We start from the raw sequence: 18,161 nt of genomic DNA on the forward strand, positions 1-18,161 counted from the left end.
CCAACAGTACAGACTCTGGGTGCCTCATCTTTGAAGGCCTGCACTTACCTGGCTCCCAGGGCACTTCACCTGCTTGCTGGCTAGTTCAGCTTGGTATTTGCTGTCAATCACATGGGACTGCGTGCACCCTCACTCCAGTTGTTGGCAGCAGAGACACCTTGGCTCCTGTGACCCGTGGTCAGACTCCAGTTGCTGTCACTTAATTTTGCTTACTTCCAGTCTCTTCAGTTGCTGGCACCACAGGTGCATGGCCTTTATGAGCTGCAGTCCCCAGCTCCAGTTACTGGTACTTAGACCTCCAAACACACATGCACGCAGAAGGGAGACCCCCTCACTCAGGAAAACATTGAAATGGAGTTCAGTGAGTAGACAGGACAGACTCTGCTCATCAGGTGCAGGACAACCAGACAAACAGACTAACCAGCAATTGGTTTACCAGCCTGCTGTCCCTTTTATCATCTTCTCCCTATCTTTTCCCATCTTTGGTTCCTCCACTAAGCATCCCATAATAAGTCTCGTGCAATTGCAAAATGCTTTTCCGTTGCCTCTCACACGTCCCGCGTCCCTGAGGCAGTAACCTCCCTCAGTCAGAAGGTGATCTGGAGAGCTGCTCCTGGTGACCCCTGAGGTGAGTTTCAGACTGGGACACGGGGCTGATGGCCCTCTGTGACAGCCCTGGGAGGGGCTCGAACAAGTTGTTCCTCTGTACTACTTTGTGTGTGTGAAGATGAGTTTTTTATCATATAACCTAACGCTGAGCTCTGGGTTAGTTTTCCAGGAGAGGATTGTTTCTCTCAAGTCCCAGCTGATTGATTGTCCCAGTAGGCAGACAGAGACCAGACCTCCTCTGTGCATAAGAACTGTTTCCTCAGTAATTTTCATAGCTAGTGGTTTAAAAAAAAACATTTAAAACACATAATGAACGAAGTGTACATGTCTTCTTTTTTGTGTAAGGCATACGTGGGTCCCTCTAATTGGGCAGCCTTCTCCCCTCCGTAAGAGCAGATTATTTTCCTGAGGCACATAATGAGGTATGTTTGAGTGAAAGTTCAAGCAGTTTCTCATTATGTCTTTCAGAGATCTTGCTGCTGCTGTAGACCGAATGAATAAGCATAGATGTGATACTATGATTTATGTGGTAAGTAATTCTAGATTTCACCAAACGCTTTTGAGCCTGACTCTCTCCAGTAATCCAAGGGGCAACCTCTTGCTTGCAATATGACTTTGGCACAGGGTGTTTTTGGCAGTAAGACAGATACCCTTACTGCCCAGCAGCTGTGCCTCAGCGTGGCAGTGTTTCTTGGTTCTGTTTCAGTTTGTGACCCACAGAATGGTTGAAAAATTGGCTCTGAAGTTATTCTCCGGTGTAAAAATTCATTGCAATTCATTTTAAAGGAACTTTTACTCAATTGACATTGTATTTTCTGTATAAATGTTGTAATTAATATTTAAACAAGTCAGAAAAAGATGTTAGTGTTATAAAGGGTTGTGAAATGTTCATTTAGAAATTAATGGTCTAGAATGAATCTAAGTCTACTCTAAAGTCCTGATATCTTATCTGAAATGTAAATTTTTATGGCTTTGAACAGTGCCTCCATTTCATTGTGTAGAAATTGCACAGAAAGTACTGCTTAATCAATCTGGATGAAGCAGTTGTAGACAGGGAATCTTTTAATATTTCTTTGTTTGATTATTTTTCTTTTTAACAATTCCAACAGTATTAGTAATGAATAGCAGGCTTATCTCATCACTTGTGTGAAACTCTTTTTTGCTCTAGTATTACCAAGCAAATATCACATGATACTTTTAAATCTTCTTTTTCCCAGATTTAGAAAAAAATAATTTTGAAAACCATGATCTTTCATATGAAGTCAATTAATAACATATGGAAAAAATCCACGTGTTTGCGATGTGTTTGGTAACGCCCATACATCATCTCTGGTACAGCTTTTTCAAAAGTCAATATAGTGTTGCAAATACCATGATTCAGGCGAGGGGGAGAGATCAGTAAGCATCAAATGAAATACACAGATTGTTTAAAGTGTGACTTTTAGTTACATTTCTCCTTTTATTTTTAGTCTTCAGGAAGTTTCCAGTAGTTTGCCATTCCCACATGTGGTCATAGAACAGGGATTTTTTTGGTTGTGTTTTTTTGGGGGGAATTGTTTAGTTTTGGTGGGAGATTTTCTACCTCTACTGACTGGAACATTGGAACATGGGCTCACTGGTATCGAAGAGCAGCGTGGCTGTGAAAGTGCAATGCATTAGGAATGTTAAGGAAGTTTCCCGTCTAGTTCATGTGGATAGGTAATTATTTGTATTTGCTATGCCAAGGACCAAGGGAGAAGGAACAGTTAGAAAGAAAATAGTTGAGTGGGTATTTTGCACAAATTAGGATATGAATTGCATGTTAAGTTTATGCTGTGAGCAAGTGTCGAAGCAATGTCTTGAGCTGACTGGCTGCTCACAGCTGAACTCCAGTAACTGTTTACTTCTTCGCCTGGGCTTCTTTGATTTGCTAGTCCAAACAGATATGCAGCAAAACCAGACTGTGATGTGATCAGTGTGTCTGTTGTAATCAACGTCCAATTCAAGTTGGAAATGACAGATTAGCCTGTCTGGTCCTGTTCTCTCATCCTCATTAAGGTGGCATAGTTTTTGGATGACATGGTTAGTATTTTTATCACTTCTGACTTTCTGAGGGCTGAGAATGTGGGTCATAAAATGAGAGGGGTAATAACATGAACTGCTAGGAGAGTTTGTGGGACAGACGGCCTGATGGAGGGAGCTGCCAGGCTTGCTGAGCTTTGCTGCTGTTTTGTGGAAGTACTTTGTAGTGGATTAGGGCTTTACTTAGTGTTACCAGAGGCAGGAGGACTTCATAGGTTTAAGTGAGAACACTGATGATTTCGGTCTTTAATTATTGGAACCAAATGTATTTCAGAATCCTGATCTTGTTACAAGAAAATCGTTTAGAGACTCTTGAGTCTTAATTCATAAGATCATCTGATTTTCATCAGATCCACTTGTTTAAAAGAACATTAAATTGGTTTATTAGTTGTAATGCTGTAAATCAGTGCATTCACCAATTTATATATAAAAAAAATCCTACCTATTTCATAAAAATGCATTGACATGAGCAAAATATTCAAAACATTTTTAAATGTGTGGCATGTATTATTAAAGAGGTACTAAGATTCCATTGAATGTTGCACTCAAAACAGAGATGAAAATGCTTTTATATATGAAGAATTATATATAATCCACACTGTCAGACTGCAAGCTTCTCCCTTAAAGATAACCAGATGGACTGCATTTAGACATGTATAATTTTGGGGCCTGTAAAGAAAAAAATTGCCATTCTTCATAATGCAAGTCTTCTTTTTGAGCATTTTTGTTATTTTTGCCATTCCTTGAAGCTATGAAAAAAAAAAAAAAGTAGTTCTATGAAATTCTAGTGTCTACAGGTTCATCTTTTTTAACCTACTTACACATCCATGATTTTAGTGTTACTTTTAGGCAGAGATGAAGTTGTGTGGTAGTCCTAGTATTTATTTCCATACTTCTTAACAGATTTGGTTTTCATGCAATTTTAGTTATGTAAATTGTTCAAGCATTGTAAACACTCATTGTTATGCTTCTTGCAGTATCACACAGCATCCCAAAACCACAGGAATTGATGCTCAGTTTTCAGGTGGCCAGCTGAAATATGGAATTCAGCTTGTACTGCCTGATAGATATTCTTATCTTGGTCTCTCTTTTCATGTTCTTAATTCCACGGGAGTTTAAGGGATTATAAAAAAAAGTTCTTAGATTATTATTAGATTATTCTGTGTTAATGATTTTAAATATTATTCTCTACGCTATTTCTATATACATTTGTCAAAGCAAGTAAATACAAACTTAAGTTGGCTTTTAGTTTAATTTTAGCTGAAAATTCTGTTCAGTGAACAGTCACGAAGAAGCAATTAAGTTCAGAAGGATTGAAGTCTTTTGACAGTGAGTATTGTCATGATTTGTCACAATGTCTACTCACAAAAGACTGCAGTCCTTCAAAGAAGCTTTTAAATGCTGTGATCGTGGTCTGGGCGGTGAGGGACATGCTGTTGTGCACACAAAACAAACCCCGTTTCTGTCATGGAATGTATAATCTCTTGTAAACCAGGAGAATAGAGATGAATTCTGGCCTAGAGAGAAGCAGAAGAAACGGTCAGGCAGCGTTGACCAGCACAGTGAGCTGGCCTTAATCTAAACTTTCTAAGTTTTATTGTGAGATCTTTTAGCGAAAGAGATCTGGCTTTTACAGGTACAGAGAGCTTCTGTCATATGTGAGGTGTGTGGAAAGGAGCTTGGAAGGCCCTGGTTGAAATGCTGACCAACACTATCCATTTCTTAGCCTTCCTTGTGAATCGGCACAGAAGTGATGCATAGGAGTGGGGCAAGATATGGGGAACTGTGAGAAAGGAGGCAGGGGCTTGTGGCTTGATACAATGGTAGAGTTGAGAAGAAACACAGATAAGCACTTCACTCACTGCTCATTCCCTGTCTTGGAGCACCAAACAAATAATGAAATAGGGGTTATTTGGTTGTCACTGAAGTGTTTTTTAAGGAGGGGTAAAGGAATCTGAGTGACAAACTCAAAACAACTGGCTAGGAAAGTGAACTTCGTAGTGACAGCTGTTAGCTAGAAAGACATACAAAGATCATTGTTAGACGTAAACCGCACTCAGAAACTGCTTTAAGTCATAAGAGAGAGTAATTGGAAGTGGAAGGGAGCACAAGATGCATCATTAATATGAAAATGTGATCATTTCTTTTTTTTTTTTTTAATTTTTTAATTATGCACCTCACTTAAGATGTAAAACTCCACACTGGAGACAATATAAACTAGTGGGTTCTGGAGACAGACAGGTTAAGGAGGTGTTCTGTTTCTAAGCCAAAGGAACCTTAAAGTTTGGTGATGTAAAACATGGGAATGTAACAAGGGTGACGAGGTTCTGAAGTGAAAATGGAGGTATTTTGTTTGATGGGCAGCTCACAGATTATGTGAAACTGAAGAACATCGAGGTTTCATTTCACTTCATGGCTTTGCCTTCAAGACCTAGGAGTAACAATTTTTGGAAAAGTACATTATTTTTCCTAAAGAGATGCAAAATTCCATTGCCATAGATTCCATCTGTTACATTTTTGAAGTCTTGTCTGTCTTCAGAGGTCTTAATTCTGCTTGCAGTGACTTACTGGCACAGTATCTGTGGTGTGTGTTAAAAGCTAATCCTTATCAATCTTGGAGTGTTTTCTGATATGCACCAATTCTATTCCTTAGACAGATAAAAGTCAAAGTAATCACTTTCAACATTTGTTCCAAATACTGAAGCTCATGGGTTATGACTGGGCAGAAAGGTATGTATTTATTAATCTTAATTATATACCTTTTTTTTTTTTTTAAAAAAAAAAGAATGGGTAATATGTGTGTTGGAATTTAAGTGGAGTGCTATTTTGAAGAGAATCTCCTGATTGTGTCCGCCTACCACCATGCTGTAGCATGCATCATGTAGGCATTTTGGATGAAACTAAGTTACAAGATGTGCAGCTGGTGTGCAACTAATGAACTCCAGAGTGCAAGCAGACACTTGGCCCATAGGACCCAGCTAATGCTAGTCCAGTAAATAGGGAAAAATAAGAGAACAAACCCTCAGAATTGTGTGCAATGGGGGCCTTGGGTCCTCGACACCACCCTTTTAATTCTGTACATCTGCTGCGGCTGGTCTATTTGCAAATGGAGATATCAGCATGTTCAGGATGTGAAAAACAGCCCTGTCTATCATTTAACAGGTCTTTCATAACTGCTTGAGGTGAAAAAGAGCAGCAGTTTTTCAGAGACTTCTGGAATACTATGTGATCACATATTAAGTGATTACTTCATGAAGTATGATATTATAGCAGAAATTTTAATCTGAGTTTGTATCATGCTTCAGGCTTGAAATGTCTGTTGCAGAGAAATGTATCACCACTGTTATTCATTGTAATTATCAGTCTTGGTAGCAATCTGAGCAAAGGCCAATAATGGATCTGCAGTGTAAATCATATTCCTCTCTGACAGACTGCATGTCTTTTGTGGTTCAATATGGGATTTTAGCCTTCAGAAATATTAGTCTGCCTCCTTTCACAGTGCTTAACGTTGCACTAAGCACGTGGTGCTTAGTTGCCAGCTGGAGTGCAACCATGACAGTCCTTAGGTTACGGATCCAGGATAATGTTGGGGATTACTGTGAGCAGAAGCAATTAATGTTTTATTATTACCAATGATTAATTACACTTTGAGTTTAACGTGGCCACAATAGAATTATTATGACTCCCTTTCTAATCTTATTAACAGATCTGTGTTGCCACAGTAATTTGATCTGTCTACATCTTGCCTCTCCTCAATTTATTGCAATTTATTGCATTGAGTCCTCTGTACTAAAGCTAGTAGCAAGAGAGGTTCCCACGAGCACGCAAATGACCAGGTTATCATAATTCTGATCATAATTTTCCCATTACATAATAAGTATGGAGCTTTGGTTGCTGAAATGAGAGTTACTGACTATATCACCAAGCTTCCCACATTGGAGCTCTATTTATTCAGCTGTTATTGCTGTTTCCTGGTAAGAATCCAGCTCTGAACAAACACTGCAAACATTTCTCTTGATTAAAATGTAATTTTAGGTCCTGCTGCTTTTCAACACAGGTGCCAGCATGTGTCTTTTGGTCGAGTTCAAGGGATGAAGACTCGGAGAGGAGAAGTAATTTTCCTGGAAGATGTTTTAAATGAAGTTCGCGCGAGGATGTTACAAAACATGGCTTCCACAAAAAGTTAGCTATTTCAGGTCTTATTAATTTGTTTTGATGTTCTGTGTTGATCAAAAACATTTCATCTTTTCTGTCCTTCACTTTTCCCTGCATCAGACTAATCACAGTGATATGCCCTGATCTGTGAATTTTTGTATCTCCCATAATACCAACAATGTTAAAATAATCCTTCACAATTCTGTGAACTTCCCTAAACTACAGATTTGCAAATTTTAACATTCAGTGAAATTATTTCGTTGTACTTTTGCACTGGGAAGGAAGCACCTGCCTTTGGGGGACAAGAGTTGCTTTTTTCTAGAGGAACAAACTGGTCAATAGTGGGGTTGGGGCTGGAGTTTAGGGAACAGTCAGACTTCATGCGAAGGATTTGTAGCTCTGACCATTTTCTGTGTCAAGATTGACTGTAACTTGTCTGCAGCTACTGCCTTGTCATCCTCCCAGCCTCAGGACTGTTTCCGGAGTCCCCAGGAGGTCACTGCCCTGCAGCAGAGGGGATGTTTGCCTGCATCTCAGGCTGTGGCTCTAGAGCTGTTTCCTCTTGATGCAGTAGAGATTCGAGCAGTTCCCGGTGAAATGCTGCCCCCTCTTGTGCTTTCTGTAGTTAGGTGCTGAACTGAATCAATCAACTGATCAGGTTAAGTAGTGCACATCTTCCTTGCTCCACCGCCTCGGCTTTTTAAATCCAGATAATTTTGCTTGTAGGGTGGACAAGGAGAAGAGGGGGCAGGCAGAATGATAGAAGGGTGACCCTCAATTCAAACCAGTTTTACTGCAGAGAGGAATGGAGCTTAGAGCTTCAGTTTAAAGGTTAGAATCATAACTGAGCGCAAAGCAAACTTACTTTTGTGCTGGACTGAACTGACACGGAGAGGTACACACCAGTGTTCCATTGCACAAGCAGTAGGCAGAAGAACAGCTAAAAGTAGTAATGTGTTCAGATGTCGCTGCAGCGGTATCTACAGCTTATCCATTAGATCCTGAATCTTGTCTGTGCTTGTAGAAGCTTTCCCCCCTTATATTTGAATTCCTCTCTTACTTCCCCTTCCCTAAATTAGAAATCGTAAATCCCTGACTCGTAGCAGTGTCTTCAATGTTTGAAAAGTGTTTGGATACACAGCGAAAGATATTACAAACTTGTGTGTGGCATCAAAATGCCTGACTGTCATTGGAAAGATTCTGGGAGCTGGGCATCTAACAGCCTATGCTGGCTTTAAAAATCATGCCTGTGGGGAGCTGGAGCTGGTTAGTTAAATACCTCTGTAGAAACTCTTTCCTTGCTATTAGCTGTACGCAGTTCTTCTGCTATTTAAGTCTCCATTACTGACATCCTTTTTCTTTCTGCTCATCTCGGTGAATCCTGCTGTCCACATAAATCCTCTGTATAATGCCTATTTCCTTTGCTGCTTTACTTTCTCTGAGATAGCTTTGTATGTGTCTCATCAAGCATCTAAACAAAAGCCTGAATTCTGAGACAGCTATTCTGTTTTGAAACAAATCTCAGTTATGAAATGTAATACCGTAACCTAAACATATTTGTCTTTGTGAATGAAAAGCCACTCTGAGTGTTCTCAGGGTTATGAACTATCCCCACGCTTTTCAAGCTTAGTCCTTGCTGAATTTTATAAATAGCAAAGGTATGAGTAGCATCAACTACTCAAAGTTGTCTCAGTTGGCTTTGCTGACCTGGCAAGAAGAAATAGCAAAGCAAAAGTCATAAATCTAAGTGTACTAAAACTGTACTGCAAAACTGTTTCAGTTGAAGCGTTGCCTTAAGATGAACTCTGCAAATTTAATAGATTACATATACCTTACTAAAAAAATGCACTTGGCTGTTGCTAAAGTGGAACAGATTTGCCTTGTAAAAGACTATGACAAGAATCCTCCTTTTTCTCCAGTAGAGGCAGACAGGAAGAGGACACCCTGATAGAGCACACTGTGATCCAAATTTAAAAATAGGAAGTGCTATGTATGTCAAAAGCATCACCTTTTTTACTAGGCAAGGTCGTGGGTCCAAACACAAGTAATTGATTTGCCAGAAGATCCAGCATCTAAAGTGCTGTTACGTAGGCAGGTTTGCTGTACTTCTGATGAACTGGAGCACCAGCTTGGTCCTGTGAACATCCCTGTGAGACAGGGAAGAAACAGACCTTTGATGAATTTCTGTACGCAACCGCATGCTGCTTTTCTGCTGAAGAATATCACTTGACTTGTGAAAAATCTGGAAATAGCTTTGCAGACATTTCCCTGCAGCTGTTGTGAGGACATTCTCAGGCTATTCCAGATTAATTAGGTTTTGTAATGAAAGACTTAAGTTCAGTCTGTTGAATTAAAGGAGCTTTCGAGAAGTGGTTGTCATGTCTACCCAGGGAGAAGGGCAAATCGTGCCTGACTAATCTATTAGCCTTTTATGATGGAGTGACTACACCAGTGGACAAGGGAAGAGCTAGGGATGTCATTTACCTGGACTTCTGTAAGGCCTTTGATACGGTCCCCCACAACATTCTTGCCTCTAAGTTGGAGAGATACGGATTTAATGGATGGACTGTTAGATGGATAAGGAATTGGCTGGATGGCCTTGTCTACAGAGTTAGAAGTCTGTGGCTCAATGTCCAAGGTGGAAGCCAGTAACAAGTGGTGTCCCTCAAGGGTTTGTACTGGGACCAATACTAGTACTACTTAATATCTTCATCAGTGACATAGACATTGGGACCGAGCGCACCCTCAGCACGTCTGCAGATGGCATCAAGCTGAGTGATGCAGTTGATTTGCTTGAAGGACAGGATGCCATCCGGAGGAACCTGGACAGGCTTGAGGAATGGGCCAAGTATAAGGTCCTGCACATGGGTCAGGGCAATCAGCAGTATTGGCAGACTGGGGAATGAGTGGATTGAGAGCAGCCCTCCAGAGAGGGACTTGGGTGGATGTCTGGCACTTGAAAAATTGGACGTGAGCTGGCAGTGGGTGCTTGCAGCCCTGAGTGCCATCTGTATCCTGGGGCTGCATAAAAAGAAGTGTGGCCAGCAGGTCGAGGAAGGTGATTCTGCCCCTCTGCTCTGCTCTGGTGAGACCCCACCTGGAGTGCTGGGTCCAGCTCTGGGGTCCCCAGTACAATAAAGACATGGACCTGTTAAAGTGACTCCAGAGGAGGGTCACAAAAATACTCGGAGGGCTGGAACACCTCTCCCATGAAGGATGGCTGAGAGAGTTGGGGTTGTGCTGCCTGGAGAAGAGAACGTTCTAGGGAGATGTTATTGCAGCCTTTCATCAGATAGAGGGAGCTTGTAAGAAAGACTGAGAGAGACTTTTTTTTACCGGGGCCTAGTAGTGACAGGACAAGGGACAACCATTTCAAACTGAAAAGAGTAGGTTTAGACTGGAAGGAAGAAATTTTTTACTGGCACAGGGTGCCCAGAGAAGCTGTGGCTGCCCCCTCCCTGGAAGGGTTCAAGGCCAGGCTGGACGGGGCTGGGAGCACCCTGGGCTGGTGGAAGGTGTCCCTGCCCGTGGCAGGGGGGTTGGAGCTAGAGGATCATTAAAGGTCCCTTCCAAACCAGACCATTCTATGATTCCCTCAGTTCAGATTCTCTGAGTATAGTCAGTTCAGGTATCTACAGTAGATGGTGTGAATACTCCCTAAATGTACATCTAATGCTCCGTTAGCCATTGAAACGATTTTTCTTTGACTACTTATGCCTCCACATCACTTGGAGTTTATCGGTTTTTAAACAGGATCTGAATTGTCCTGTCATTCTCTTCCTGATCTTAGAGACTGGCTGTCTGAATTGTGAAGGGGAATTCAGTGTAGTCTACTAGTCCGTTGCAATGAACCCTTCTTTCTGACCTTACAATCTGCATTATTCATACTAGGGAAAGTGAGGAAAAAGCCCATCTGAAACAGCTGTATCTCAACTTCTAAGATTTATATCCTGGACTTCTTGCTGTGTGCATCCTGACAATTTCCATATTGCTAGTTCACAGTTTTAGAAAGTGCTGTTTTACTGGCATCTCCAAACCCGAGCAAGGGAGTTGTTATGCTACTACAGACTTATGATTTCTTTTTCTCTGTTTCTCTTCAGCAACCAAAGAGATAGAAGACCCTATGGAGACAGCAGAGAAGGTTGGTCTTGCGGCACTCATAATTCAGGTGAGTCTGAGCTGCCTCCCGAGCTGTTTGCATCTTCTGTGAAAAGTTAAAAATTGAGATGGAGAGCTGTATCTAGGTGACATTGATTTATTGTTCCAGGACTTCCGGGGCCTTCTGTCATCTGATTATCAGTTTAGCTGGGATCGAGCCCTTCAAAGTCATGGCGATACAGGCGTGTTCTTGCAGTACACCCATGCCAGGCTCCATAGGTAAGAGGAGCGTTTGTATGGAGAGGTACAGTTTGACACGTCTTTTAACCTTATTAACCTGCTTCTTTATTAAGTAGTAGTGTTAACTCCTTCCATAAACATGACACATGCTCGCTTCCTTCAGCAGTGATCTGAATTCACAATAGGAAACACTCAGATTTCCCAGAAGAGCAAGCCAATTAAAATTAAATTTCCACAGAGCTGAGCTAGCTGTCCATGTACTTTCTCGGTTCTAGGAACAGCCTCTCTGTGCGGTTGGTGTCAGTGATGAAGAACGGTTGCCCTAGGATTAAGGAAACTGATCTAAAAAACAAAATGCCTGTACTTTTAAAATATACCAAATCCCAGAATTTATTTGGCTACCACTGTAGTTCAGGGGTTTTTTTTTTAACATTCTGGTATTTCCCACTGTCAGTAAGGTTAAAAGCAGACCCCATCCTGTTGACTCAGGTCAGTTTGAACAGTTTTATCAATTACAGTGATTTGTCAGAGCATTTTTAATGCAGACATCGATACGTATTTTCATAAGAGCATGTAAGATACTTTCTGGATCAGGCCAAAGGTCCATACCAATCTGGTATTCTGTCTGAGGCAATGATTATAGGAGGTGGTGTTCAGGGAGAGCGTGCAAGCCTGGTCCCTTTCTGGTCTATTCCTCTTGTACTCCCTTACTATCAAGGTATTGATGGTACCAGGGTACCATTACTAGGGTATTGACCACCTTCCTCCCTAGTCCTTTTAGAATCAGCTTCTGGACCTGTAGTCTATGCGTAACTCTAACCCTGTTGATACTAAATGGCTAGCACACTATATTTTTATATTATAACACTATAATTTTTGTATCTTGGGTTGAAGTCAGCTAGTCTGTCTCAATATTTCATTCAGCTTGAGCAGAAGATGCCTACCCATTTTTCTTAAAAGCACAAGTTGCTGTTTTTCTTGTTCAGCTTTGCTAACAAAAGTTTTTCATCCAACATTTGTTTTTCATTTTTACGTTTTAGTTTAGAACAGATACATGGGAATGAGAAGGTAACTGACGTTAATGTGGCGTGCTTGCAAGAGCCGGGTGCCATCTCTGTTCTTCAGCATCTTCTCAGGTTTGTCTAGTTTTCTTTCCAAATACCAGTTCCCTTAAAATAAACTTCTGAATTTGTTGCCAGTCTGTTGAGCAGACACAGACTCTGCAATTATAAGAGGAAAATGGCTATTTCAGGCAACGGCTTGTCTGTTGGATCATACTGATTGCAGTGGTAGCGCTCACTTGAACTTTCTGTGGACTTTAGAAGCCAGGGAAAAAGCACTATTTGGAACATACTCTGTGTACATAAGGCTCTTAATTAGTTCTTGGCTTCACAAAAATATGCTAAGCTCTATATAAATATTAGCTGCAGATTTGCTTGGTCCCTCTTGCTCTGTTTCCGTCATGTGGGAAAGGGGAGAGGAAGTGCTCCTGGGTGAGGTGAGGTGGAGCATGTGCACGCACATTCAGCAGCTCCGCACCCTTCAGAGCTACTGAACATGCACAACTGATACCTGTTACAGCTGTAACGTTCTTCATTAACTCCGTATTAAAGCTGTGCAGTTTCTGCTTTCATTATTTCATAGGTGTGTAATTAAAATACAGAGACAGGGGAGTTGTCCGTGTTGTGCAGCCTGTGGAGTTGGAAGCGATTGAGGCTTTCAGAATTTCTGGTGAGAGGTCCTACATGCCGCATTGCGCGCCGCACAGTGCCCGGGAGTTAACTCATTTGGCCACACTAAGGCCTTCTTGAGGGCATCTGTTGAAAACTGGGACTTCCAAAGGTCGTGCCAGAGCCCCAGGTGGCTCCTTTCAGCCTGCAGCTGCAGGTTGCAGAGTCCCTACATTAACTGTAATTGCCTCAAGAGGTCTGCCTGCAGCTTATCGTATGCTGCGTGCTCTCTTGGGCAACAGCAAGACAGGCAGCACTCTAAATAAGACCAGTAGCGTCTTATGTACCCAGTATAATTGTATTTCACAGAAAACTTGTGGGTCATTTCTTGGTTTTTACCGGATTAGTGTGTAGCTGCCTGTTGTGTGTGAAAATGGACAGGGTTAATGTATTTCAGGTCGATTTGCAGGGATCACTGCGTCCCAGACACGTGTCCATTTTCAAACAGAGGTTGTTGCACCACTGCAGGGCTCTTGTTTTTATAGAGCTTCAGGTCTGCTTATTGCAAAGGCCTTTGAGTCTGGCCAGGCACCATACGGAATCTATATGAAACATCTCCTGGGGCCTTTACTTCCAGCAGAAATTTACATTATCCATTGGACCAGGCACTCAGTGGCTAACAAACTCATGTTTAAATTATTAGAGGAGTAACAATTACTGTTCAGTCCTCCGTGTGAGTTGCCATGAGTGGATTCTTCTTGAAAAGTTTCCATGATAAACACTGCTGAGTTGTCAGAAGCCCGCTAGCCATGGCTCTGCTGCTGCTGTTGTTTGAAAAGCTACCAAGAATTTGCCCTGAAAATTAGCTGGCCAGTTCTGAATACCATTGACTTTGCAGGCTAATGAATAGGAGATTGCAGGTATCATGGATATCCCTGCAAAAGCGGACTTATTTAACTGAGAAAATAATCTAACAAGTCGTCGTAGGCCAACACTGAAATGGCAGCTTCATGAGGCAACAGAGTTGGTACCAAAAGAGGGCCCCTTCATTTCACACCAACTCTGTTGCTTCCTGAAGCTTTCATTAATGGCTGTTTGATGGTGCTTGTTAAATTAACAGTAATTTTTGTACACCCGTGTCTCTGTCTCCGTGGCGCCGGCAGCGGCTGATGTCCGCGTTGTCCCTGAGACAATGCAGAGGTTCCCCAGATCTTGTGCCTCTCGGGTCTGTTGCACAGCGACAGAGGGGCAGTGACCTTCCCTGTCAGAACCGTGGCTGCCTGAGGCACACGGGCTGAGCTGAGCTGCTGAATGCACGTGGAAGAGATGGTTTTCGTAGCTTGACCGCCAAGGAATGGGGAGCGCTCCCTCCCTGGTGCTACAGCTCTTGGGTGACCACGGAGCCCTCCTTACCCGAGCTCCCTCCCCGGTTCTCCTGCAGCTTGCCTCTAAAGGAGGGAGATCCCAGGGAAGTTCAGCTTGGGCAGGCCGGCGGCGATGGGCCTGGGAGCTGAGCAAAGACCAGCAAGTCCGCTCCCCACTTTGAATTTGAAATCTCGTCAGCCTCAGGGGGTGTTGGGAACTTCTTGCAGGCTGTGAAGAAGAGGGTGTACACAAGCGGGCAGCAGAACACATGAAGAAAAAAACACGGATCTCCAGGAGTCCACCTGTATTACCCAGTTCAGTACTGTCTTACATAAATCAATTTTATTCCAGGATTATGTAAACCCACTTTGTTTTTGTCTTTTCTAATGTTACAAGATTCCCTTTAGCTATGTAAAATTCTAAGCTGCACTTACTAAAGGCAACATCCTCTAAGGGACTATTTTGACTGCCTTCGTTATTTAATACATGCTTTTTGCTCCTAGGAACTTACAGTTAATGCTGAAATGTAAAACCAGACATAATGTTCCAGGAGCAAATATAGCTCTTGTGTTCTCTTTGCTATAGCCTACCGCTCTGAGCTCTGCCATCTACAGCGTTTGCATGATGAGGAACAGAAGCCATCTTCAATAATAAGTGAACGAGGAAGAAATTACCAATCGTGTGTTAATTACATGGCTTAGGTCTGGTTCAGGCGATTATTTTTGATAATTCCACAGTTGTGGTTGTGTGTTCGTTCTGACTTAAGCAAGCCTGAGGAGCCTTATATCTAAGTACGCCTTCTTCTACCGCTTGAACACCAAACAATCTTTTTCTTCCTTCACAGGTACGATGAGGTCCTGTATAGATCTTCTCAGGATCTGCAACCCAAGCACATTGTCAGCTACCTCCTCACACTTAGGTAAGGTGTTCGCCGATCCTGGCGTCTGTCTCCGGTAAGGACAGGTCTCCCTGAGCTGGCTCTGCAGCCCTCACACCTGCACTGCTTTGAAGAGTAAAAATAGTGGGAAGATGTAAATTTGTGGGACAGTTTCTCTGGAGCAGGAAAGGTGTAAAGTAGGATAGCCAATAAAACAATAAATAGTAGAGATCAAGGTTGGAACCAAGAAGAAAGGAGACAGGAGCCTCCTCGGAAACTAACGGCTTTCAAGAAAAAATAACTACTTGGCTGTAACCCAGCGTCTGAACCCGAGATCATGCTGGACTAATAATATCTTAAAAGCAGATTTGAGCTGATAACATGCTCTCAGATCTCAAAATTTCAGGTAGGAGATTTTGTCCAAACCCCTTTTAACCACTGACGGCAGCCCACATGTTGAGAGGGACCAAACATATTACTGCTATAAATCATCCTGCGTGTGTGACTTCCATGGAGAGGGTCCCCCGGGGATGTGTCTGACTTAACAGCACAGTGGAACACTGGAGTGGACTTGCTGGAGGAAGCTGTAGAGCCTGTGTATGGGCAAGTACAAGTTAAGGAAAATTGTATGGGGAATCATGCACCTTGAGAATGAGAGCCCAGATTCTCAAGGGTCTTTCTTTTTTCGGTGGGGGGAGTGGAGAGAGTGCTTTGGAGTTATTTTACGAGCGTTAAGCTGTTGATGGCACGACCTGACGACACGCAGGCTACAGAAAACCTGTGCTCTCCCTCAGCCAGGTGAAAGAGCCTGTCAGAAGGAAGTCTCTGGCATGCTGCAGGTGTGGCTCTTCCAGTTCTGCCGCTTTCTGTAGCCCATAGCACTGCTCTTGTCAAGAGTCTTGCTCGTTCTCACCAGTCTCGTTTTCCATTTTAGCCATCTTGCAGCCGTGGCACATAAAACCCTTCCCGTGAAAGGCAGCGGCCCTGACCTGGCCCAGGTATGGCACAGTGGTGTTCTGTGGTGCCCTGAGGGCTGACCCAGCCGGGCTCTTCCCCAAAAATCTCTGCTCCACAGGCACAACTGCTCCAAGCCCAGTCAAATCCCTTCCCTTCTGAACTTTTAAAAAGTAAATATTTGAGCATTTGAACTTGCAGGTTAATTTCTGGGGGTTGCCTGTAGTGGTTATGTGGGAAGACAGAGAATTAGGAGGTGACTGAATTTGTCTCCTTCCTCCTGCCACCTGCCTATCCCAGGTTGTCAGTATTGCCTTTTCAATGAAAGCACAGAGGCTGACAGCTGTTGATGTGCAGTTCCAAACAGATGCATGTTATTTTCAAGTGATCTCCCTGGCAATGTTTGACCCCTTAACTGCTCAGCAAATGAGATACTAATTACGCTGCCTTTTCTTATTTTCTGTTTCCTATTTCCTCTTTCAAAAACAGTCATGTAACCGACTGTGGTAGGAAGTCACATTTAACTGATGAGCTGTGCTGTGGGGGAAAAAAATTGCAGTGGAATTGGTGGAGCCGTACTCAAGCTTAGATGCTGTGGGTATTCCTTCCCACCTTTGAAGATGGGCTAAGACAGTCCAAGCTACAAGGAAAATTTCAGTTCCTTACCCTGTAAAAAAAGCTATTTCTAAATATCTTACAATGTGACAGCTTTCAAGAACTACTTTTTCAGAGCAAGGCTGACGGAGCCCTTCCCAACCAGCCAGCTGTGTGGCAGCCAAGGCACTGACAAGGAAGAGCGGAATTTCCAAAGTAGTTGCTTGCCAGCCTCTAACCCAGGCACAGCGAGAAGAGGGATTCCAGCCGTATCCTCAGGCTGGAACAGCCTTGGGGCGTGACAGATTTTCACTTTTCAGTCAGTGCTAGCTCTTCTGCAGGCCTTGCCTCTGCTCCCTCTGCCCCGAGGGTACTCGATGGGGCTGGACACCCCATTCCACCTTCCCTTTGTTGACAAAAGTGTCCCACGTTGACGCTGCCCCGGGCTGCTGCCGGCTGGTGTGAATCCTGCGGGCAGGGGTGGGTTACTGGGTGCTCAGATTACGTGGAGGATACGCACGCTGCTTCCCACCTCTGGCAGGCTGCTCCTAACTGCTGGCCTGAGAACTACGCCCTGTTTTCCGTAGCAGTAGCGGAAGCTGATGGCTGCTCTTTGTTTTCCAGGCAAGGCTCTGCCTCTTTCAAGCTGCACGCTCGGTTCTAGCCAACGGAATGAAACTTCTGGGCATTACACCTGTAACTCAAATGTAACGGAGACCCGTGCGCGGTATAAAGTCACGTCTCTTAGTAAAAGGAGATTTTTCAAGGTAATACACTGTCCTGTGTGTCATTGCTGATGCAGTTTGGAGACTTGCCATCTGCCTGGGGGAGGGCTGTGCGCTCCAGCATACCGCCTGCAGCGGAGCACGCGTGGCACAGCCGTGCGGGGGAGCCCAGGCTTGTCACAGTCGCTTCCTCCCAGGCACGTGGCGGCAGCAGCTTGCTTGCAACACTAATCCACCTGGTCTTTCCCCTGAAAGAGACCTGGTCTGTGTTTTACCTCTGTAAACGTGACGTCCTTTTGGTAAAGGAAGTGCCCTAAGCAAGCGACCTTCTCCCCTTCTGCCGTCGCCGCTCCGTGCTTCGCCCACAACAGCTACTCTCTAACAAAGGGAGCGAGTCAGACCACGCCAGAGAATTCTCTCCCTGGGTGTTTGTTGTACCGCACGGCCCCTTCGGTGTAACATCGGCTAAAACCGACAGCCAAAGCCGCCCCAGCCCCTGGCATGGCTGGAACAGGACCCGCACTGCTCCCTCAGCACCGGAGGCGCAAAAAGCCTCGGCTCAGGCGAGCAGCGCTGCGGTGGCACCGAAGAGCTGGCAAGAGGCAGAGAGGAGCACCCTCTTTGCTGGAACGGCATTTAAGCGTGTTTGTTGTTGCTGCGTTTAAGATGCCCCTCTGTCAGGTAAAACCCAGCTGGTTAACTCACGTCTGAAGGAATCTAAGCAGAGTTCTGAATTTGGGCACGCGTTTGACTGTACTTGGAATGTAAACAAGTTGCCCAGATGCACCTAAGTCAGTTTTCCCTCAACACAGA

At 43.6% G+C, this 18,161-nt stretch overlaps 1 protein-coding gene across 1 annotated transcript in view; it reads left to right on the forward strand.

The window, feature by feature from the left end:
- The window catches only part of RARS2 (arginyl-tRNA synthetase 2, mitochondrial), a 39,905-nt gene extending 22,511 nt beyond the window's left edge, over positions 1-17,394 (forward strand). Inside the window, exons 12-20 of the mRNA XM_033002833.2 lie at positions 1,078-1,138; positions 5,324-5,400; positions 6,728-6,852; positions 10,926-10,993; positions 11,093-11,202; positions 12,204-12,299; positions 15,043-15,117; positions 16,010-16,073; positions 17,248-17,394. Coding sequence (XP_032858724.2) covers positions 1,078-1,138; positions 5,324-5,400; positions 6,728-6,852; positions 10,926-10,993; positions 11,093-11,202; positions 12,204-12,299; positions 15,043-15,117; positions 16,010-16,073; positions 17,248-17,334 — 763 coding nt within the window. The 3' untranslated portion in view covers positions 17,335-17,394. The remainder of the gene's footprint in view (positions 1-1,077; positions 1,139-5,323; positions 5,401-6,727; positions 6,853-10,925; positions 10,994-11,092; positions 11,203-12,203; positions 12,300-15,042; positions 15,118-16,009; positions 16,074-17,247) is intronic.
- Positions 17,395-18,161: the final 767 nt, after the last annotated feature.

The sequence above is a fragment of the Tyto alba genome, unplaced genomic scaffold (genome assembly GCF_018691265.1).
Source record: "Tyto alba isolate M040663 unplaced genomic scaffold, T.alba_DEE_v4.0 Super-Scaffold_40, whole genome shotgun sequence".
Classification (NCBI taxonomy): domain Eukaryota; kingdom Metazoa; phylum Chordata; class Aves; order Strigiformes; family Tytonidae; genus Tyto; species Tyto alba.